This window comes from Falco rusticolus, chromosome 10 (genome assembly GCF_015220075.1).
Source record: "Falco rusticolus isolate bFalRus1 chromosome 10, bFalRus1.pri, whole genome shotgun sequence".
NCBI classification, from domain to species: Eukaryota; Metazoa; Chordata; class Aves; order Falconiformes; family Falconidae; genus Falco; species Falco rusticolus.
The window spans coordinates 11617726-11641684 of NC_051196.1; the positions used below are offsets into that span (position 1 = coordinate 11617726).

At 38.5% G+C, this 23959-nt stretch overlaps 1 protein-coding gene across 4 annotated transcripts in view; it reads right to left on the reverse strand.

Moving 5' to 3' along the window:
* The window catches only part of HIPK3 (homeodomain interacting protein kinase 3), a 113637-nt gene that overhangs the window by 9218 nt on the left and 80460 nt on the right, over window positions 1-23959 (reverse strand). For all 4 annotated transcript variants that reach the window (XM_037403412.1, XM_037403410.1, XM_037403411.1 and 1 more), the window contains exons 3-13: window positions 15681-15804; window positions 11514-11633; window positions 9614-9700; window positions 8566-8750; window positions 7627-7786; window positions 7117-7240; window positions 3828-3949; window positions 3534-3658; window positions 3257-3418; window positions 1999-2295; window positions 952-1092 (exon numbers count right to left, since the gene is read on the reverse strand). In XM_037403412.1, coding sequence (XP_037259309.1) covers window positions 952-1092; window positions 1999-2295; window positions 3257-3418; window positions 3534-3658; window positions 3828-3949; window positions 7117-7240; window positions 7627-7786; window positions 8566-8750; window positions 9614-9700; window positions 11514-11633; window positions 15681-15804 — 1647 coding nt within the window. The remainder of the gene's footprint in view (window positions 1-951; window positions 1093-1998; window positions 2296-3256; window positions 3419-3533; window positions 3659-3827; window positions 3950-7116; window positions 7241-7626; window positions 7787-8565; window positions 8751-9613; window positions 9701-11513; window positions 11634-15680; window positions 15805-23959) is intronic.

Genomic DNA, 23959 nt, shown 5'->3' on the forward strand with positions numbered 1-23959 from the left:
GAAAGAATTGGTCAAGCCTATGGCAGCTTCAGGTTGCTTGAAAAAAAACTAACTGCATCCCTAGGTCACAAAATTTCTATGGGATATTGGGTAAATCATATTAAACCAAACTTCTCACCAATACCAGCAACCACATATCTCAAATATTTCTTGGTTCAGGAACTCATATCCAGGAACCTGATTTGTAGAAGTGCCACAAGTAGCTACAATTAAAATTTCAACATATTAGCACCAGAAGGGCAGGGACTGAAATAAGAGGAAAAGCCATCGGCAGGTGTCCCAGCCAGAACATCCCAAGCCAGTGGGAAATTCTGACTGTGTCACAGGTCTGTATTTGATGGCGACACACAGAAGTTCTCAGGTACTGCAGAAAAAAAATGCCATAAAACAGTTCAGCTTTACGTTGAATATTTTTGTAAGAGTGAATTTTGACTAATGTGCAAAAATGAAGGCTTAAGCTACACAGCAAGCAGCGAAGATTAAAATATTTAAAAGCTGCTCATACGAACAGTGTTCACATAAGTGAGGCTTATGTTTGATAGAAGAAAAAAAGGCATCAATGTCATTAAAGTTTACAACACAAGACACACAATGGGAGAACAAGAGGGTGCAAAAATTAATCTGGTAACTTTCTGTCACATCCTACTGTGGCTTGCTTGATTTTACAGCCTTGGAAGATTTTTGTTTGAAAGTTGTGTGCAACATGTTTATATTTTCCATGTAAACAGCATTCATTCACTATTATGAAAACTTCCAGTGTTAGCTAGACGGATCTGTTAGGAACGATAAAAGAACAGTCTATGCTGTGCAACTGTAGGCCAGTAAATTAATTTTTAAATACATCATTTAGCCTCAGCAGATGGCAACGTAACAGAACTTTTGCATTTTTTAGTATAAACTGAGTCTGCTATATACCAGGATGTTTTTATTGAAAGGAGCACAACTTTTTACCTGTTGGATCTCTTGCAAGGAGATGGACTAGACTGTCCCGAGGAGCTGGTACTCAGTGTGCTGTCCGGACTGCTGAGGGAGCACACGCGGTCGATGTTCAGGGTGTTCTGGCAAGCTTCACAGTCCAGGCTACCTTTACACCTACACACAAAAAGAAAATGAGCAAACACACCGTCTCTCATTCGTTCTTTCGTACACCACCAACTTAGGTGTAATTACAGAATAAAAAAGGGTCAAATATTAGAATAAGGCCCCTTGAATGTACATTAATACCCAATTCCCTGCTTCTTTTACATCTAAAACAGACTTTAAACCTTTTCAGTGTTCCTTCGGAAATTCTAGACTAAATAAGCATTTTTTAAAACCTACTAAATGAATAAATTTTTTACTAAGTCATTACTAAACCAAGTAGATGAAAGATTTTACTACAACAGTTCAGAACCTTGAAACTTCTGACAAAGTTTAAACTTAAAATACAAGTTCCTCCAGTTCAGAATCATTAGAAGTAAAAAAAAAAAAAAAATAATAATTCGAACAAACATTAAACTTTTAAGTCCCCATTTAAAAAGATAGCCGCTGCTTTGATAGCTTTGTGAAAAAAAAAAAAAATCCTTTGGGGGACCATACTCAGTATCTGCTTTTATATCCCAATGCATATCTTTTCATACCATTAGAGAAGTATTTTTTATCCATAGATATGTAATGTTATCTACTGGATGCTACTGCTAGAATGGTAACATTGATTATACAAAGCCAGAAGACTCATCTTCACAAACAAACAGGGTATGACAGTACAAAGACAAAAAGTAATATGTTGGACCTAAAAATATTCTGCTTTGGAAATGCCTAATGTATACAGGCTAATGAGGCAGACTTTTTAAAGTATTTTTCACTTTCAAATAATACACTGCTACAGAGTTAACTTCTTAGTGAAATTTGATAAGAAAGGCATTTGTCTTTTTTTGACTCAGATTCAACAAACACTTAGCTACGCTAAGACAGCTATGTTTAAGTAAAACCTTGATATAAGTAAACACCGATTCTTACTCTCTCAGGGAATGCGTTTGTCCTATGTCATCTTCATCTGTGTCACTGCTGATGGTGATCACGCTGACTGCTGGGCTAGGGGAACCGGCAATGAAGATTGCCTGGCGTTGTTTGGTTGAAAGAGATGAATCAGGGTCCAGCCTGACCGATGCTTCGCAACAGTTACTTTCCTGTCCTTCTGAGTTAAGATTGTCCTGTGCTTCTATACAACTTATTCTCTTTACAGCCTTCAGGTTAAGTATCTTTGGAGATAGAAAGGTTGTATTTTGGATATTGGTATTCTGTAACACATTGCTCCTGTGAAGAAAACACACCGTTTGACATTTAGCGACTCTCTACCAGCAGACCTGAAAACTACTATTTTCAACAAAACCAAAGCAAGCGATACAGGGTAAAACACCAACGTCCTAAATGAATACGAAGAAAAACATAAAAGAGTAAACACAGTCATAAACACTCGGCATAGATGATTTCAGACATTAATTAACAAAATCCAAAATACATAGTATCTAAGACTAAAATTTTCAACAACACTGAATACAATAGATTGAAAATCCCATTTTCTTATAAAGGAAAAAAGGAAACTAAAATCTCATTTGTGCAAAGAAAACCCAAGCAAACAAAACCTGGCCAGACTTCCTGCAAAGATCCTCCCCGAGAACAAAAGCTGGTAGCCTCCAGATTAAATCCTTGCTTAATACGCGACTGCTGACATCACCTTTCGCAACCCTGGCTTTCCCCTTTATCAAGCGTCCCACACCTTTGCAAATACTTTGTATGGCAGTGGGCCACAGTTTCTCTACCAAGCAGCTAAAGTATTTTTGGCTACCAGTGAAAGCAAGTCTATTCTTAAGACGATGGTAAGGCATACTGCAACCCTGTTATGTAGGATCTCTTTATTTTTAGTTGCCTAAACCCGATAGATCCTCATGCACGTAAACTTAGGAAAATCTCATTAGAGCAACCTCAATACACTCTTATACCTTCCCAAAGGCTATAAAGAGAACTTTGTTATCATGATGGGCACATACTAACCAACAGGAACTAAAACCTCTTAACTATTGTAAATATTTTTTCCATCTAGTATGTGTTACCAAAGTAACATTGAAAACTTAGGGCAGAGAGGATAAATTTTCCCAAAAGATTGTTTAAGTACAAGTGTTACTAACAAACATGCCACTTTTACAGGCTATTCCCCTGCCCACTGAACAGCAACTGCAGACACACTCTATTTGAATATTAGAAGTATTCTACCAACCTGTTCTGACACAGTTTGTTCCTCTTGGTAGCTGCAGGCTGAGGCCAGACAACATGTGCAATGCCCACGCTGATCGGCTGAGGGGCAGACAGGGTTATCTGATGTGTTAAAAGCGGGTGCGGTATCACTGAATTGTAATGGGTGCCCTGGGTAATCATCTTCCTGAGGAAAAGTAAAGGAAGTTTTATATTGCAAGTCAGCTGCATCAGCATCCATCGCTCTCGTTAAATCATCCTGTTAAACCATTCAGGTGCTGCACAAAAATCTGCCGACTTACCCCCAGTCTCCAAGCCTCTGTGGGCCAGCCACAGGATCAGAGGCCAGAGATGTTGCAGGAGCTGCCACCGGCGCTACTTGCTGCCACGCAGGAACCAATATTTGCTGCGTCTGATTCGACCACGTCTGTTGGGAAGCAGAGAAGATTTCGTGACACAGGGAACGGCTGAACTTAAATTAGCCGCTTGTAGCTCAGCGCAAAACGGAAGAGGCACTGCAACAGAACTCTACAGGGCAAAAATATTTACTAACTAATAATAAAACAAATAAGATTTTACTTTGAAAGTAAGCCAACCTGAGAAAGGATCCCTGCTCGAATCTGTAGTGGCTGAATTGCGTGGGCTTGGGTCACCAGTGGAACTGCATTATCCACCCTCAGGGAGAAACTGGTGGGTTTACTATGGTTTGTAGGAATTCCTAGCAGGGAGAAAAAAACATGCCCAAGCTTTAAGCAACACACCAGTCTTGCATACATTTTCTGCGTAAAATGAAAACAAAGGATAATTTCATAACGCTTTCCTATTTTTTCTTGATGTGTTTATGATCTAATTCCATAATTTAGACCTTCAAGCCAAATTTTAAAAACACCTAAAAGATTTTGTGCGCCATTACTTATCTACACAAATATTTGCTGCTGTAATTTCCAGAAAGAACTGCCAATATCCGCTCTTTGGACACAGACTACTAGAAAGCAGAATGACTTTGGCAGAAAGTTCTGCAAAACTAAGCATTTACTTTTATCACAAGCTACATTAGAAGTATTTGAAAGGACGCAGAGAAAAGTCAACAGACCAGAGTTTCAAAGCTTCTCACAATCGACTCCTGCACATCTCGTGTGCTCTGGATTTCCAGCTAGCTAAAACCCGTTCCTCTTAGCTTTTATAGCTGGCAATGCCACATGTCTAATACCCCTATTTGTTACCATCTCCTTTGCAGGAAACAATGTAAAATTTTCTGTGTATGCCATCAAATATTTGTGGTAGAATCCATAATCCTATTCATCCCTTCATCAAAATAATGTAAACCACAGCACTGTTGGAATACTACAATATACAACGGCCTAATAGGACAAAGATGCATCTTGTGCCCTGTACAGATTTCATTATTGCCACAGGAAACTAAGAGATGTATAGCAATGCTGCAATGTTTATTACCAATGATAATTTTTTACATAGTCATGTTCAACTAAAATAAGAAAGGAATTATTTTTTTCAACAGATATTGCAACAGAACAGCTATGCTAGACGAAAATACTGGCTAGACAAATACACTAATTTCATCTTCCAACTGCACTTTGCATCTTGTGCTTTAGTCAAAGGCTAAGCAATGGGTTTCAGAGGTAACTACTAAAGAACTACTAAAGTTTAAAAGCGTGTGTGAGTGTTTTTAAAATCTTTACAATAAAGGATGAAAGAGTATCTTCATCTGACGTAATTATCTCATGTGATAACACAATACTAAGTTATAACCATGCAGTCCAAAGCTTTTAATTCTGAAAAGCTATTGACTTTTTTTTTTTCCACACATCCATCTAGAGCAGCAACATCTTAACTCTGCCAGAAGTAGCGAGCGTTAGCACTTCAGATATTCAACAGAGCAGCCGAGCAGGGAACCTTGAAGCAGTGCCAGATACCATTAATAACCCTTTCCCTCTGTGCCAGCAACTCAACTTGTAACCTATGTGATGAAAACAATATATTCCCTTCATTCAAGCTGTAGTAGAATTTACATTTAGAAATTTATCAGCATACTAAGAATACAGTATACAGATCACAGATAAAAGTATTTGCCCGTACTGTTTCCTTTTCAATAATCACTTTCTTTATTCATCTGAGTATAATGAAAACAGTAGGGTTTTTAAAATATGGAGTATGTAATTGTGTAAAGTATATATATAAAATTAAGTAAGAAATTACCTAACCATTCTAAGTCTGCAGAAGGAAACCTGGGTGAAGCTATATATTTAGCTCATACAGCCTCTGACACTCTGCAGGGTGAACACCTGGAGCTTTCTTAAGTCTCTGGAACCCAAGATTGATGCAGCAGCCACAAATAACATTACCGATGAAGTCTGCGGTATTTGTCTTTATCTAAATAGATGAAGACTTCCTGGGCAAGTTTAGCTTACAAGTGTTTTGGGTTTTTTTCCAGAGTGACTCCAGTGGGACTTCTAGAACTTTAAAACGCAGAAGGAGAACCAAGTAGGAGTTTGAAATTCATTCTTTAAAAAACTTATTTCCTATAAACACCGTCATTTCAAGATCTGATCTTAACATGACACTGAACATTACCAAGACTGAAAAACTGCATCTTTGGTGGTGAAGGCTATAACCAAGCTAAGTTAATAAGCAAACAACATAAACTATCTTCCCCTCCTCATAAACGACTATTGCTAGGGTAAGAAAGGCTGTTTTTTCATCAGCTCCTCCCCGAGCAGCCCATTATAAACAGAAAAAGTTTTGCTTGGTATGTTCCGAGATCTAAATGAAGTTTTAAAGACTTTTCCAAAAAATACTACTACCTACCTTTCATGATGCAAATGCATTTGTTTAGGGAAACAGGGGTCAGCTGTATTACCACGTACCCTTCTAGAGATGCATATGCTCATTTGGTTGTTATCTATACTGCAGAAATACTCCTGTGCTAGCATCTCCACCTCACAGCCTTCCAAATGTTTCCGAGAACTGAACCCTCAGCCAGTTATTTCTTTCGAGAAATACAAAATTGTATGCTTAAATCAATCTCATCCTTTATAATACACGAGAGTTCAGCCAAGCTGCCCTTTCCTCCTCGCAGCATGATGCAATAAAAACTCTCAAAGATTTAGTTATGTGCTTTTCAGCCATCGGAAAGCTGCGGCAGTTCTGTCCAGCTGTCCTGTTTCATCATAACCACAGGACAGTAAATGTGACACTGTGTACACAGGGCAGCTACATCCTTAAAAGAAGCCCCAAATTTCCAGATGTTTACTTAACTATTTGTTTGGAAGTTAACGAAAAAAAACCAACTTTATTATCCAGGCAGATTTATCAAAAGAACTGTTGTATTTTCTTATCCTTTTTCCTAGGATACCCTTGGGATGTAGTTGGGGCAAAAAACGGTGAGGGAGAACAAACCAAAAAAAACCCCAAACCCGAAAAAAACAACCAAAACTACAAAAAAGAACAATCAATCAAACCCTTACATATGACCATCAAAAAAGAAAAAAGAATGTAACACCAAAAAATGCTGATACTCCCTTCAGCTTTGTTTCCTCTCAAACTTTATTTTGGAATACTCTTTTGCTTCAGCTTTCACATAGTGTCCCTCTCTTTTATTCAATATGTGTATCTGTGTATATATATCCGTATACGCAGATGGACTCTGTATTGCTTAAATGATTTTCTGCTGATGCTGATTTGCTATTTCTTTCAAATAGGAGCAATGTATCTGGATCTGACTAACATGCTGATTTTTTAATGACACAATTAAGCTCTTTTAAATATATAGCTCACATGGATATAATGAGGAAAATTAAATACTGCTATCAGGCAGACAGTAACGTTCCTATTTTAGGAACTGTTAACAATTACAGTTAAACGTACCTTGAATAGTTGGAGGACATATAATCAATGCCTGTTGGAAAACATCACCACAACCAAACTGAGCACTTCCTGCCTGCAGCGGTATCCCTTGGTGCAAAACTGAATGGGCAGATGCAGTTAATGCCTATGGGAACAGATTTAATCCAGACAACGTTAGAACTGTGAATCTGGACCTCTCACACACTTCTCCCTCCAGCTTAAATAACGAACAACGGCAAGAATTTAGGAAAATTACAATTTCAAATGCATTTCAGAGGAAGCGGTCCCGTTTGGCCACTGGAGGGCACTGGGATACAGCAAGGCTTGCTGCGGCAGTCCCGGTTTGGAACTTAAATTTTGAAACTTGCTGAATTCTAAACGGTTTGTTTCAGAAAACACTGGGGGGAAAATGACAGTAAAAGGCAGAAGATTTTGTCACTTAGTGGATGCACTTTTCTTCAGTTATGAAATTAATTAGAGAAACTGCATTAACTGAATTTATAATTTTAAAAAGAAAAAAAAAAAATTTACCTGACTTCTTACTGGACCAATTTTGGTAAAGCTCGCGGTCAGGTTAGCTGCATTGCCTGAGGCAACTGGTCTCATAAGTGATGTTTTATTGCGATTACTTAAGTCATACAAATTTGATCTGCATTTGCAAATATCCATGATATGAAAACAGGACTTCACTCTATCAAAACCAGAAAATAAATTGCTTTAATTAGAATTTCATGTTGTTCAATGAATAAAACAATTCCCCAGAATAAGATAAAAAAGCCCAAAGCCCACATCTCCTGGTTTCACAGGATGGCATCATACACAGAAGTAGAAAAACTCCTACTATTAATATTTTCACATCAAGCCTTTGTAATGCACATTTTAAAATACAAAAAAAAAAAAAAAAATCCTGTTTCCTGCTCCTTGCAACTAACATCATTTTCTAACAACTGCATACAAGCAGGAGGGATAGTAAACTAAATGGATGGAAAGCTCTTTCTTTCAGTGAAATGTTTGCCCCTTAGGAAATCCACAGTGAAATACACAAGTCCAGAACTCCAAGAAAACATTCAATATATTCCACATTAACCAATGCACAAAAGATGTCCCAGATGTTCAACTCAAGAGGGAATGCCTACCCTAGCTGTCGGTGACCGACAGAAACTAAGGCTCTTCATACTTCCAAAAATCAAGCCCAAATTTCTGCACTGCTGGAATTTTAACAGCCAAGTATAAAAACAGTAACTCAGAAATCTCTTGCTCTAGACATTACTTTTCAGAAAAACACACAGATGTTCAGTTTCCTTGACCAAACAGATGTATCTAATATTGCAAGCACTTGAAAAAACTAAGATGTTACAAAAATGCCAAAAGATCCTTCTGTCTGATAGCAGAAGAAACAACACTATTATACACACGAATCACTACAACAGAGATTTAAAAAAAATAACTATGTTTTTGTGTGTTACATACTGGTTGCTATGAGGAAAATCAAGGAGGTGCTTCATGGTAACGAAAGAATGGTTCAGGGTCTCAGCTGGAGTGATTCGTAAATCAGCATCGATGAGCAACATTTTCTTCAACAGACTGACAAATTCCCTCCTATCTGCCTTCTCTGCCAACAGGTCACTTCCCTCCAAATCCATCACCATGTTCACCTGGCATTGAACAGAACAGTCAGGCAGTAGACACGCATATTAGTTTAACTCTTTCCAATACTGCTTTCTGCTATAAAATAGTAATATTCAATGATTTTATCATGTGAGGCATGATGAATTTGCTAGCTTATCCCAGTACGGTTGGCCTGGAATCGGTGACTTTTTTCTGCACACACACTACTCCCCCCTTGCACCCTCCCCAGCTAAAATCCCCTGAAAGCTTTATTCCAGTTTGGGACTTGGAATTTAAGTAGTAAAATTTGGGATAAAGATCTTTATATGGACTAATTTAAACTACAGAAGTTATCTTCAAAACACAATTTCAAACAGGTATTAATGCCAATCTTGCAAAAAGATTTGATTCTTTTTTTAGGATATGGAAGAGAATGAAAAATTTCGTTTTGTTATTGACTAGGGAGTTATAAAGAAAAGTGAGGAAACAGTCGTGTTTAAAAAAAAGGAAAAAAAAAAGAATTATACTGAGAATTATATTGTTAAGACAGCAGAATTATACTGGAAATTGTATAGTTAAGATAGCAGGATCCACGTGTTCTTTTTTTACCCAGAATGGCAGATAAGGTAAAAGAGAAAGTATGCATTATACAGAAAATTAAAGGGTTCTCCCACCACATGGACAAATACGTAACTTGTCATGCACAAGCAATGACAAAGGAAGATCTTTAGAGGAAGCACAAAGGGCTGACGCAGCTAGACATTTTCCTCAGAGCAACATATACAGAGAAGAATGGATATGACTGACACATGATAAATAATATTCTAAAAGATGTTTATTTCAAAACTACTGAAATCACCAGTCATTCCCACACGTTCCTTTTGCAAATGAAGAGTGCTTTAATACTCACGTGCGCTATATCATCCAAACTGTTGAAAATATACTTCCTGGCCTCTTTAGACTTCATACCTGTCTCTGCCTCGTGCTCTTCCAATGTCTCAAAAAAAAGAAAAGGAAAGCTGAGTTTAGAAGTTGACAATAAAGATCACTCAGAACTACAAAGTAACCTTACATATTTATTGGCCTAAAACCCCTGTTTTAAAAAAGAATATTAAAAATTGCAATTGTATATTTGTATGCTGCTTTGCAGACTACTTCCATTTTCTAAACCAAAATACAAAACCTACTAAATCTCACGTCTGACTGAGCACAGTACTGGATTACAAGCCTAGCAAAGAGTTGTTTAATGAAACTCTCTCACATGCTTATATGTTTATGTATCACAGGTTTTCTATTACTTGTATTTCACTCATTTCCTCAAACTCAGACATTTAACTCCAAACAGCAGCAACACTGCTGTAAAAAAAGGAAACAAAATGCAGGCTGTCTCTGTTGGATTTCTCTTTGCTTTCACTTTTGTTATTTTCATACTTTTATTCCTCCACGTACACAACAGCTGGCATATTTTAAATATTGCAATACAAAATACACAATTAAATCCTAGAGAATGAATGTGATCACCCATCAGTGACTTATGAGCTGGAATACCACCTCCTGTTACAATTTTCCATCTTCAACACAGACAGCACCAGTAGGCTGGTGTGGCATGAGGCAAAGCAGGACTACAGGGGAAAAAACACTTTTAAAGATACAGATTACAGAAAAGTTTCCAAAATTAACTTTGAGAAAAATTGTAATGACAAAAGGTCCATACCAAAACTCCTTTCTTCCCCCAAAACAGCAGTCTGATGCCAGAGAATGAACCTCTGCATGGTAACAGCTTCTGAAAACGGGGAGGGCTGTTTGCATCGAGAACTCGTTCATGTTCTCCGATACAGAGAAGCCAGATGTAAACTGTCACCTAATGATCAACTGCCCGAAAACCCAGAATACTGGAATAATCAGGACGGTGTAATTGGAGAATCCTTACATAACCCAACCCCGCAGCCCTACAGCAGGGCAGCACTGGCCCCGGCTGCTCAGCACCACGCGCGCCGGGGATTTACCAAGTAACTGGGGAGGGTTACGCAAGTTGTGCTTTGAGCTCCTCAGCTGTTCGTTCCTGCACAAGTTTTATGCCAACTGTAGTTGCTTCCCGACTCCCCGAGTCTGCCGTAAATTTGGTGAAGATGCACCAGGAAGACAATTTAAAGAAAAATCAAAAAAAATATATTTGCATAGGAAGTTTAAGCTCTGCCTATGGTTACCATACAATAACGTTGCTTAGAGGGAAGCAAGGTGTTGCAGCCCATAAAACTACTTTTTTAAAAAAAAAAAAAAAAATTGCCTGCTTTCGTTGTATTGCAGCTTTCAGCCAAAGTCTGTTTTAGCAGAAGATCTGAATGAACAAAACAAGCTGTATACAGTCACGTTCTATCTTAATCTCCTTTCCCTCCTAGGAACTCCTGAAGCCAGTTTTGATAGAGCAGTTTGGGTCTCAGAGTCAAATTCTCTAAAGTGAAGTGAAAAGTAGTAACTGAGCAAGGAAACAAACAAAAAAAAAACCATTAAAAAAAAACCAACCACCACACCTCATTTAGTACCTCTGGAGATAGGAAACTTCTTTTCTGCAACTCGCAGCCAGCACTGGCCACGGTGCAGCCCAGCAGCTGCGCCAGCCGGCGGGGGGAAGGCGGGCATGAGCTTGGAGCACTGCTTTTGGGGAACGGGACAATTGGAAGGGATACAGAGCAGGGACTGATAAAAAACACTGGAGATGCAGAAAGGAAGCAATGGTATTGTAGTGAATCTTGGCCCCTGGTTTCTCTGCTCGCAAAATAATACGTTTTCTACTACATTATACTGTTTACCTTTAATCTCCAGCTAGAATACGGTGCATCCGTTTCTCTACAGAAAAACCTTGCAGTTTTCGTTCCCATGCTTAACAACTGCTCTCCTGGCAAACCTTGAGTCTGTGAAATGTAACGAATCTGAGGAAGAAAAAAAAAAAATAAACAAAAAACATGGGAAATAATTTACCTCCAATTTTCAAAATGTGATCCACAGTTAAAAGCCTGTGATTTCATTTTTAGAATGGCAAAACGAACAACCCTCAGAGCACCGTAGTTCAACAACTACATCTTACATAGGGAAGAAACCCAACACTGAGTGCTTGATACTGTTCTCTCTGTCTCTCAGAGAAAGCCATACATAAACCTCTGAAGTGACCTATATAAGCAAAGTTTTAAAGTTTGGTCACAGAAACGAAGAGCTGGGGAGAATGGCTGTCATCACCTCCTCAACCCACTCAAATCCCAAATGTAATATTGTCGTTCTAAAACAGGAAAATTAGTAGGAGTGCTTTGCTCACGTACAGAAGTTTGATGGGGTTTTTTTGCATATTCTCATTAAGCAACTAGATAAAAATCCTTCCCACTTGCTGCTTCCAGTGTATCAGTTTTTTTACACGTCTGACACACCTGCATTTCAAGGAGATGTTCCACTTGGAAATGGAGTGTATGTACAACTTCTAGGCATCCAGCAAAGGACACTGTCCTCACCTGAGAAATACTGCTCCTGAACGCAATGGGCACAGACTAGCTTTATGCCTGAAATGGTCAGATGCTCTTTTCCACTGAAATGATTGACATGCATCTATTTTAGAAGATGACTTACTATGCATTCTGCGTTACCTTTCTTATAGTTGATGATCAAAGTACTACCTGAAATAGTTAAGATTCAAGGCTTTGAAAGAAACCTGTTGAAAAACACATCATAACACGTTAACTACTGTGCATGTCATGTTAACTCATTGTACAAGGGGGGAGTTACCCCACAAGTAATACTGCTTTAAAAATTAAAAAAACACCTTCAAGAAAGACAAGTGGGAATAGTAATTGGCAATAACTGAAAACTGAGCTTGTTGCAGGTCAGGATGGAGGGAGTACAGATTCTAGCAGCCTGGGCTGAAGGGCATGGGGCAGGGTCCCACACCACACGCTTCCACAGAGGGGCTGCTGGTGTGGAGCAGCCCCTGGAAAAGGTGGAGCAGCCAGGGAATGAGAGAATGGAAGAAAAAAAACAAGAAGTATCAAGAGAAGACAGCAGTGAAATACAATGAACCAGGAACTGGGAGATGAGAAGATTAATTCTATGGAAGGTAGCTTGAAAGCTTGGAGTACCTAAGGAGAAAAACTGATGGGCTGCAGAGAGGAAAGGTACCTGTGAGGCTTCTGCTGAAAAATAAGTGACAGACCAAAGTGGGGAAGAACTAAATGCAATGCTGCCAACTTTTGGTATCCTCCATAATTTCCTACATCAGGGAGTAAAAAGAATCCCACTCTGACCAGAAATGTTTCTGGATCATTTAGTTGTTTTCTAAGCATACTATAAAGGTCTTAGAATATGGGGGAAAATACAAAGCATTAATTGAAAAATTTAGCAGTTAAGCACCTGTGCCTGTTTTTAACGAGTATTAAAGCTCAGAAGACACAGCTCTTTTTCACTAAGAAGTACAGCTGTTACTGGTTATAATCACAAATGAATATAATAACCAAGAGCTTCCTTCCAAGGGTTAGCGTGTTGGTTGCCACGTACCAGAAGGACAGAGGGAAATGCAGCACAAAGCCCGTGCCTGTTCGTTCACTTGGTGACACATACATAGCAGGAGGAAAGGAATTTCCTTGGGAGCCATCTCCTACAACTGCTGTACTCATGTGCACCGAGGAAAATCCTGAATCAAATTTCTCTGAAGTTTTCCAGACCTGCTCGAGCACAATGACAAGCCTGATTGAAGGTAATTCCTGCTGGTGCAGAGGAGGTGACAACTCCTCTTCCACCACGAGGATCAGACAAGTTGCTAGACGAGTTATTAACCGATGCTTCCAGCAAACTTGAATATGTCTGTCTTTAACTAGATGTCTTTTAAACTCAGTATTAACTTGTAAAGCAAGCAGAAAGTCTCATAGGCATCATGATCATCCCCTAATCCACGCAGTCCTTTGCATGAAGCACAGCACCTTGGAAGGTGGTCGTCGTTGGTGACACTGCTGTTTACTTGCACCGTCCGGCAGTATCTGGAGGTTGAGCCATGATGGCCCTGGCTCTACAACAGCAAGAGTCAAGTGACAGGAATGTGTTGTCCTAAGGACTTGGCTCTCTGAACTGAGCAGAGCCGAGCCAACAAGCTCCATGAAGGCAGGCACTCTGTGCACCGTACTGAACCGCCTTCAGCTGCCTGGGTTTCCTATACGGTAAGATGGCTGCAGGGCAGCGGGGGAAAGAAGGTCTTTTCTTTTCAAATGAGACTCTGTATTATTCTGGGGAAAAAAATAATAAAATCCTCGTAATCATGAGAATGAGCTTTACACTGCTACCGCTCTCTGTACAGAAGTCAGAGGCTCACAGCTATGCAAGCCCGTTGGCACACATTAATTAACAGTCTGGGCTGCTGCCATCATGACAAATCACAAGTTAATTTGAGGAAAGAATCAGGACACAGGCAGCACTTTGCACCATTCAAGCCCCTACTTCATCCTAAGTGACTGAAGATGTGGTCCAAAGCCACATTCCACATCCCGAAAGAAGCAGCATCTGCCCGCATGTCTGATCGTGATCAGAAGACCATGAATTGGGCTTACAGGTCCCCCCTCACCCACAGCAGCACCCCCTGTAACAGCTATTTACAGCAGAAAGAGGTTCAAAAGTGGAAGCAATCTTGGAAATTACATATTTTGCACCACCACCCCCCCCTCGCCTTTTTTTTTTTTTTTTTTGAAAGTCCACATCTTCTGCAGTTTCTGTCAGAGGGGTAAATAAATTTGACAAGTTCTTGGAAATTTTTGAGACAATAGTACAGATTTTTTCCAAAAAACAAATGCCTTCATTTTCTCCTTTGAAAGCATAGTGAATTACATGGTTGTTAGTTGTTTCCTCTTTCATTCCCCATTTTAACAGCAACACCCTGCACAAAGGTCTTCTAGATGCATCAAAGCATCAATGCATGTTCCACTCAGCTCACTTCCTACCCATGAAACACTGAATTTCGTGTAAATGAAGTAAACAAATATGAAATGTTACCAAAATCAACACAAAATCAATATAACCCCCGACAGTGGTTTTAAACAAATGAATTTTTAGAGAAGTAGGTCTGATCTATTGAGCATGGGGAGCCAAAAGCCCATTCCATGAAGCTCAGGATTTGAATAACCTAAACAATGTGCTGGAGGAACTGCACCTAAACTGAATGTTGCATCAAAGATGTAGAAGTTAGTAAGAAGCCAGTGCTGTCACATGTGGGATTTTCCAGGAGATTTCTTCACTTACGAATTTCAAAACCAGACAGGGATAGTTAGAATGCTGGTTACATGTCTTTCAAATTTCCACATTATACTAGAAAATTAAAGATTTCTCTAAGTGTTTTAAATAGAGAGTATTCTACATCTTTCATTAGAAACAACTTTTTAAGTCAGCTCACTAATGCCAACGGTGTCAGTAGCTGAAAACTCAAGCTTCAATAGCTTCAAGCTTTACCACTGCAGATATATATATATATTACTGCAACAGCTGATTCTTGCTCCTTGTGAAGTATAGGCTTTCGAATCTTTGAGCAATGTTGGATTTCCAAGAAACATCAAGAATTATTCAGAAGACAACTAATCCTGACATCTGAATGAACATTCCGGAGTCAACCCCATTCGTGGCAAGAGAAAGAGAGATTATAATGCAATGATGGTGGCCACAAACTTTGGTTTTCATCATAAAAAGCAGTTTCAATGCTAACACTTATTTTGCAAGGTGGAGGTGGGGAGGACAAATTGAAATTTAATTCAGAAAAGCAGTACAATGTACAGTTTGGTCTAGAAACAGGATTTGTGTTTCCAGGACAATCACTAAGCCAAAATTAAAAGCATTGAACAGACTTGAAGAACTACTGCTTAATTGGGGATATGATTAACATTTGAAATCCTGGATTTAATGATCTGAAATTCTTAAAGTTGCAGAAAGCATGTATATGCTCGTGAAATTGATTCTACTACCTGGTCATATTCCAGTGCTCCTGGGTACAGTGGCCATCCAAGAAACAGCTCTGCAATCACACACCCTAACGACCACATGTCTATGGCTTCACAAAACGGCAATCCCAGTATGATCTCTGGTGCTCTGCAAATTAAACACGGGTTACTGAATTTTTTTTCCTTGGGGGAAAAAAAGGTAATTCAACAAACCAACATGACAAAAAATAAATAAAAAACCAAACCCAAAACAGAACAAAAAAAAAAAAATTCTGTTATTTGAAAACACAGGTTAATTATTTCTATAAAATCAGAGCATAAGAAATTGCTTTTTTCTTTATCTAGATAATCCACGGTAAAAATTTGCAGCTCCGAGATGTTTTCTTCCTACAAGTATCAGTTTGCTATGGTCATGAAAATAATTGATATGCCTGAAAAACAGAACGTCACTGGTTCAACACTTTTGCCTTTCCTCCAGTATGTCCCAAACGATTCACCCACTCAATGTCACATGACTGTAACTACATTCTGAATACAACAGTAATTTATCTCAAAAACAAACAAAAAGTTTTACCTGAAAATCCGCTTGCACACTGCCGAACTGGACAGTACACTTAATTAAATTGATACTTTAAATAGCATAACTGCAAATCTCTTAACACACTCGAATCAGTTCAATGTGATAAGTTTTTAAATCGCATAAATGAAAACATTGCATTTGCTAAAGAGACCAGGTCTTACTTTTCACCTACAACGTGAATTATTTAACCGATAGCATTTGAGTTTATTTCTGTACTCAAGAACCAGAAAAATTGGTATTGACACAGCTGCTAAAGGGGCTTTAACATTGCTGTTTGCACGGAGCAAACCCCAAGTATTTCACAGATAGCCATTTTAATTGCATTTGTTCTTTTTAAACCTTCCCTCCCAGTTCATTCAAACTATTAACAAAATGAAAAAGAATTAAAATATATCTGCATGCTAATATAGAAAGACGCCCGGAAATATATTATTTAAAGCACTACACTATAAAGTTATTTACTTTTAAAACAGATGGTCTATTGTTAGCTTAACATGTCACAGAACCGTAGGAAGGTGGTTAAAACTAAGCAGGTAATTCCTGTTGCAGCTGGGCAGAGCAGCAGCATTCAACTGACCAGGTAACACGCTCACTCTCTCTCACCTGTGTAAAAGCTTAAAAATCTTACACTTCAGCACATGCTGCGTCTGTCATATTGACCTTCCACATACAAAACAGTCTCTGACCATTGTAAATTCCTACGCATCTCATTTCCCTTCTCCTCTGACGTACACCTTTATCAAAACATTCTTTACTTGGCTGACACGTACTGGATTTGGGCACAAATTCCTACTTCCATGCTACCTTGGGACAGAGAAGCTATTTTGTGGCTATTAGGCAGACCAAGAGCTGAAGCATCTCCATCCCTTTCCACAAGGAGCAGCTGGCAGAAACTGTATGTGGATACTCCAAGCTCCAAGGATGCACGTTCTCCTCCGGGGAAGGACTCCTAACGCTCTGCCCCATCCCTGACCAGGGAAGCCACTCTGGCTTCTGCTACAGGGAAAATCCGAGACTTTCCACAGATAAGAAAGTCTACAGGATATTCTCTTAAATATTTATGTACTTTCCATTCATGCCAGCACTTCAGTTCTTCCCATCCTTGTCACAAACCGTTTCGGATGCGATTATATGAAGGATAAATCTTGCCCCACCGGCAGTGAAACTGGAGAGGCTCAGTTTTCCACTGCCTTCAAAGATTTGGTTACAATAAACTTCTGGGGATCAAACGTAAGTATTTTTGTCATGTGGGATCATGACACTGCAGTAAGTATTAGCTAGTTTCGTTATCCCAGCCATAAATTTAATATCGCTAGATGCCACAAGACTCGAAATAGCAGTAAGAACCGTCTGCCTTCAGCCGCTGGCTGGGTGCCAGCCTGCGTATGGTTGTTACAGATCTCTGTTAAAATACACTTCCTTTTGTAGTATTACCTTACGGCCCTGAATAGTTAATGAACATACACACAGCCTATGGATATAGGGGCTTTAACAAATGCTTCTGCTAAAATAAGCTCTTTAAAACCTCTTACATTTACTCAACAGTTAGTATGAGCTCCGTATAAAAATAGCTGCAGTCGGTCAGTCTGTTGCTCGCCTCTTCCGAGGGACACGATTGCAAATAAAAGAAAGATAAGATGACCAAAAGACGAGAATATTTACTGCATTTCAAAAGGCAGCAGTCTTGGTTTTTCACGGGTACCAAGCAGTTCTGCAATAACAATAAAAGCAATACCAATTCTAAGGTAAAGGAACATATTGAAGGAGAGGCAAGACCAGTGCTCGCCACTTCCCAGCACCTGACCTACCGTGCAGAAAAGAAGAGGAAATAAATGTGCTCCCCAGCAGAGCTACCCACAGCACGCTACAGTGAGGTGAACAAAACCCATGTTCACGCTAACTTGAAGTAAGGAAGATGAACGGCTGCTCCACAGAAACACCAAGTTTGCTGGTTTTCAGGTTCAACATCTCCTACCATGGCCTCATGCAGGTTCTTAAAAATGGAGCAACTCTCCCACAGAAAACTTACAGGAGAAATTGTACTGGCTTTGATTATGTTTACATTGGTCTCAACCAGCTCAAACATTTCTGATAAAAGAAAACAGCTCGTTTATGTCTCAAAAGCACCTTTTCCTCTCTCTTCTTGTAAACTTCCAATTAAAATCTATTTGGACAATGGAGGAGGAAAGGGTTAAAGAGGATGGAGTCATTTGTCAATTTTTATTCTTTTAAGATAACCAATAGCTCTTTTTTCATACAAGAAATATTTTTAAATGCAGCCTGAAAGGAAAGCATTCCCTTTCCTAACAGACATCAAGTGGTAGAAACTCCAGATGTCCCAGTCACTTCAACATCAGATTACTCAAAAAAAAAAGTGTCACTTAGTACTTCCCTCTCAAACCACCACACACACACACACACACTAACACTTGGTATCTACTGCAGATTACAAGATGTTCAGTACACCAGAAGCTACCATAGTCCCCAACTTAGTAAATAGCATCTGTTATCCCATACCAAGATATCAGAAAGGAGAACCCCAGAATATTCAAAACTTCTTAGGAATACCAAGTCTTAATTAAATGTACTTATATGAAATTAAAAGCAAGATTCCTATCAATGTTAATTAAATATTAATTAAAAAAATTAACAGCAAAGTTCATTTAAAATGCCATATATAGGATTCACTTGATTGGGCAACAATTCCTAGACTAATACACCTGAAATCCTCCTTTCTCGCTTGGTAAGAGCACAGCTCAACACTTGAAGTAGCATTTTAAATTGGAAATATCTTTAAAGATGAAAGATGCAAATGAGTATTTGCTTCAGCTGCTTGTTTGGATAGTCACATTTCTATTTATTACATCACAGATCATGAACATACATATTATTCTATGGGGTTTTGTAAGCTTAGGAAGAAAGAAACCACGCAATTTGTTCCGTTAACTTGCTTAAAAACCAGTATATTTCATAAAATAATTTAGCTCCAGCAGGTTAGCCGGCTTAGAACGAAGCAACAAAATTTGTGGAAAAGTCATATAATGCCTTGACAGAGGATTAAAAAAACCCAAAAAAACAAACCAAAAACCCAACCACCAAACAAACAAAAAAAAAAAAAACACCACCCAAGCAAAACTAAATAATAATCAAAGATTCAGCTCAGTAACAGAAAAATTCTTCCAACCTTTACACTGGGGGGGAAAAAGAGCAAGAATTAACCATATTGTAAAAATAAGCCACGACAAAACCCATAAGAAGTCAAGCCATTTCAAATGCTCCTTACCTAGAAGTCTTTGGTTAGAAATTCAATTTAGAACGTAAGTTAAATAAAAAAGCTAAACCCCAACAGTTAATGTACATAACTGAAGAACAGCATCAACCAATAAAACCAGCAGCTTTCCAGAACTCTAATTATATGAAAAGTTCTGTTTAACACTCAAATAATTTCTCCAGTAAGTTCCCACTGAAGGTCACAGGATATACACACAGCACACATATGCCCTCACATATCAAGGAAACAAGACTAAAGGCTGAGCAATTTTTATTTCTGTTTCTCTCCTGGCAGTATGAGAGGGTCAACGTACCTATTGTCTATCACATGCCGTTGTTTTATTTATTGACCACCAGGCTGCCACTCTCCAGATGAGTGAAGAGTATAGGAAGAGTCTTCCTCCCCTCACATCTCCCACTTCTTTCAACACACCTATGTGATTTCTCTCCTAGACCAAAACCTTCAGCTAGCACCCGTACCAACTTCCACACTAGAAGCTGAAGGTAACAGTGCTGTGTGAGGAACACTGAGCTACTTCCTCTCCCCAGGCGCTACTGCCTATCCAAAGATGCTTGACATTGGGAATGCTGGTATAGCCTTGGCGACCTTACCTCATCAATTACGGGTTTTGCAGTAAAATACTTTCCAAACAGGCACATAAGCCTTATTGAGCCATTTCAACTTCGCAGTTTCAAACATACTGAATAAGAACTTTAATACTGGCTCTCCATAAATTTTGCCTTCTCTATATTCATATATAGAGAATTTACGTTCCGAAATGGAGACAAAGTTTCTAATATGAGCATGCAACAAAACCTACACTCTTCTCATAGAAGCCAAACATTACTATGCTCATTGCAACAATGCCTAATAATTATCTGCTCTGGATACAACACACTGTCATTGTTATAACAAATACTAATGCAAAGACGTCATCGAAAGCATAGAATGTTTATCTTGTTTTATTAATGACCTGGTCAAAGTCATCCTATGGATCAAGAGAACTCATGTAAACAAAACCAATTTGCAAGAGTCAGTCAAAAGACAGATTAGAATAACATTTCCCCCCACACACACTACCACTACTAGAATAATGCAAGCATATACTTTATGAAAGAAATAACTAGATATGGGTTGTGAAATGTGTAATTATTCTTCTGAAGAAATGAGGTCTAAGAGAGGGATCAGATGCAGTGAATAAGTTAATGAGAGATGGTAATGGGCATTTTAATGAGTATGCTCATGTACAATTCACTACCTTCAACTACCATTCTTTATCATGAGTGTGGAGGAATGCAGACCTTTAAGAGATCTGCAAGAACACAGGAGAAACTCTAGTATAGAGGGATCCAAACCAAGGTGGCAACACAGAAAAAAAAACCCACAGGCAAGTACACTTCAATGATCTGAAGGATGCAATGGGAATGAACCACGTAGTGACAAAATCTGCAGATGACGAAGGATATAAAGAACAATTGGCTCTCTAGTGCATTTGTGATGGACTTCAGAAGGAATTTCAGATATGCAATTAGATCAACACAATGACAGGCAGTAGAGCGTACATGGAGTATAGTAAGCCATAGCAAAAATTAATGTACATTATTCATTCATTCATTACCCATAAGAATTAATGTTATAAATTACCAACTTTCCAACGAAAAAAAACCAGACAACTTTAAAGCTTACTCAAGAAAAATTTCTTATAATTGGGAGAAAAAATATCAGTATTTATTTTTAAAGGACAAATATATCAAAAATTATTATGCCTTATATAAAACTAGTGATATTCCCTCACCTTGAATAGTGTGTGCTCACTTTTGAATTCTGTGTTCAGTTTTGGTCACCCCCATCTGAAAAAGGATACATCAAATAGAAAAGACGCAGAGAAGGACAATATAAATTAAAGACTTGAAGAGACTTGGGTACAAGAAGAAACCCTGGTTAGAACTATAAAGCTTTAGGAAAGAACGAATGATCAGTAACATTATGCAAATTATATATAAAATAAGGGAAGAAACGCAGCCAGGTGTTTCTAATGCCCTGCCTCACTATAGAAGACCAAGGAATCAACCCCCACCCACCCCCCTTTAATCTCAGATGTAAATATAAAAGTGGGGTTTTTTGAAGCCACAGTACAATTAGCCTTTGAATTATGGGCCACTGTTGAGATTAAAAAAAAAAAGTAATTAAGAGTATTTAAGAATGGATCAAGAAAAAACACCCACAATGGCTCTAGATTAAACAGTAAGGTTCATATCAATGTACAATAAAACACAACTGTCAATTGCATAGAGCTGGAAGAAACTTGCATCAGAAGACACTGAAATGCAACTTTCTGCTATGGTAAATCTTCTCCAGTGGGAAAATACCAGAATACACAGGTCACCGATCTGATAACGTATCTGTATCTCCTTTCCTACATACTAAAATCACTACGGTTCCACAAAAGTAAGAGCTATTCAAGCAAATTTCTTGATCCAAACTGGAGAAAAAAAAAAAAAAAAGAAAAAAAAAAGCCTCCACAATCTTCTTCATGGTCAGAATAATTTTTATTTGTAATGCCATTTTATTAGAATAAGAACATCAACAAAATTCATAGGAGTCTTAAAAAAAAAAGTCATGTTAAAGGTGAGATCTCGAGCGATTTACTTTTTTTTCAGAACATTTGCAGAGTTGAATTGTCTCTTGCTTTTAAGCCCATCGACATGTTCGAACACAGATTGGTAGTGTCATGTGTTAAGGCACATTTGGCCTTGGAAACACAAGTACGGTACACACTATGCCAGCCAACGAGCTTCCCTCCCTGTCCTTTGAAAGGATTGTTGCTGTAAATCTATAACGCAAAACTGCATTACAGATTTACATTCACAATCCTCACTTTTCTTGTAGTTTTCCAGTGTTCTTTTAACTCTGCTGTAATTAGGCATTAGTACATAACAGTTAAGCAATAAGTACATAACCAGCATAAATTCTGATTTTTGGGGTTTGGTTATTTTTAACTCTAAGAAGGTAAGAGGATTTAAACTCAAGGCAAAAATGTAAATAAAGTGCTTGGAAAAGGACTCTGGAAACATTAGTTAAACTGGATAGGGCATCTGTGTCTTTGAGGTGGCCAGAAAGAATGAAAAGCCCTGCTTTGCAATTTAGGGCTATGTCACCACATATCACAAATCACAGGGAGAACAAACATGTTTCAAGATGATATGAGAAGTTATCCCCTCATTCACAACTGCAGCCCTCCTTTGAAGGAGTCTGGTGTGCTACCAGACCATCATGTGGCAGGCGATAGTGAAGACAGGAGGAAATGAGTCACTGTATCTCCTGTAAACCTCTAAGGCCACGGCATTGCTATGGCGGTGTCCACCGTGCTCTGCAAAAGGAACTCTCATTTCCTGGCAGAAAAACCATCATTTTAGCATATTAAAACTTTTTCACAGAACTGTGCAAATTCCAACAGCTAGAAAAGCCCTACTTCATATCACAGCCTTCCCCCGTTATGTATAACCTACCCGACTGACACACAGCTGACAGCTTAACTTTGAACCCTGACCTGACCTTGAGAAGGAGAGAGGATTTAAAAACCTTATATAGAGAGTGGCCCAAACATGTAACCACTTCCACAAAAAAAGCAGTCACTGCAAAACAAGTTCATTAGAACACAGAGCTCACAACTGAAGAGGGAGAGCAAAGGACAGGAAGAAATTAAACCAGACAAATAACAAATAAATCCTAGTTAATTCCATCACATAACACAAAATTACAAGCACCTTGCACTACCTCCTCATGCTGGAAAAGAATTTTGTTTTGGAGAAGCCATCACAAATTTTAACCTAATACACCTTCTCTTACCACTTACCAGAAATACTAAAAATAATACTTAGTTATTCCTTTTGAATTTCTCTTTCAGCTGAGAATAAGTGATTTCAATAGACTTTTTTCCACTTAATTCACTGTAGCGAAATGAGTTGTTGATTTTATGAAAACCAGAAGATGTTTGTCTTTTCATGATTTTGTTTTTCCTCAGAAAGACTGCAACTTACCAAGTGATTTATTTATGTTCTTGACATGCTAAGCAGTTTTGAATTACATGAAAAACAAGCAAAGTAGATATTGCTGTAGCAATATAATACGGAAAATCATGTACAGAGAAATTGTTCAGATGCTTTACTGGTAAATATTCCAGTCTGCAATTTAACACATTTTATTTACATTTTGGATAGCAAATTATCAATATTCAAAGCATCTAATAAGGTTACTTACCAACAACTGAATTTTGACAACATCCTTTGTGTACTCTCGCTCATACGCTTGCAGCACTTTATCCTTGAAAGAGTCGAAGGCTGCAAGAGATGGTTGCACAGGCGTTGCCCCCGTCCACCCTGCCGCAGGGGGTTATATTATATATATAAATATTATCTTTCATAATATAATCCACCGAAAGCAGCAGAGTAC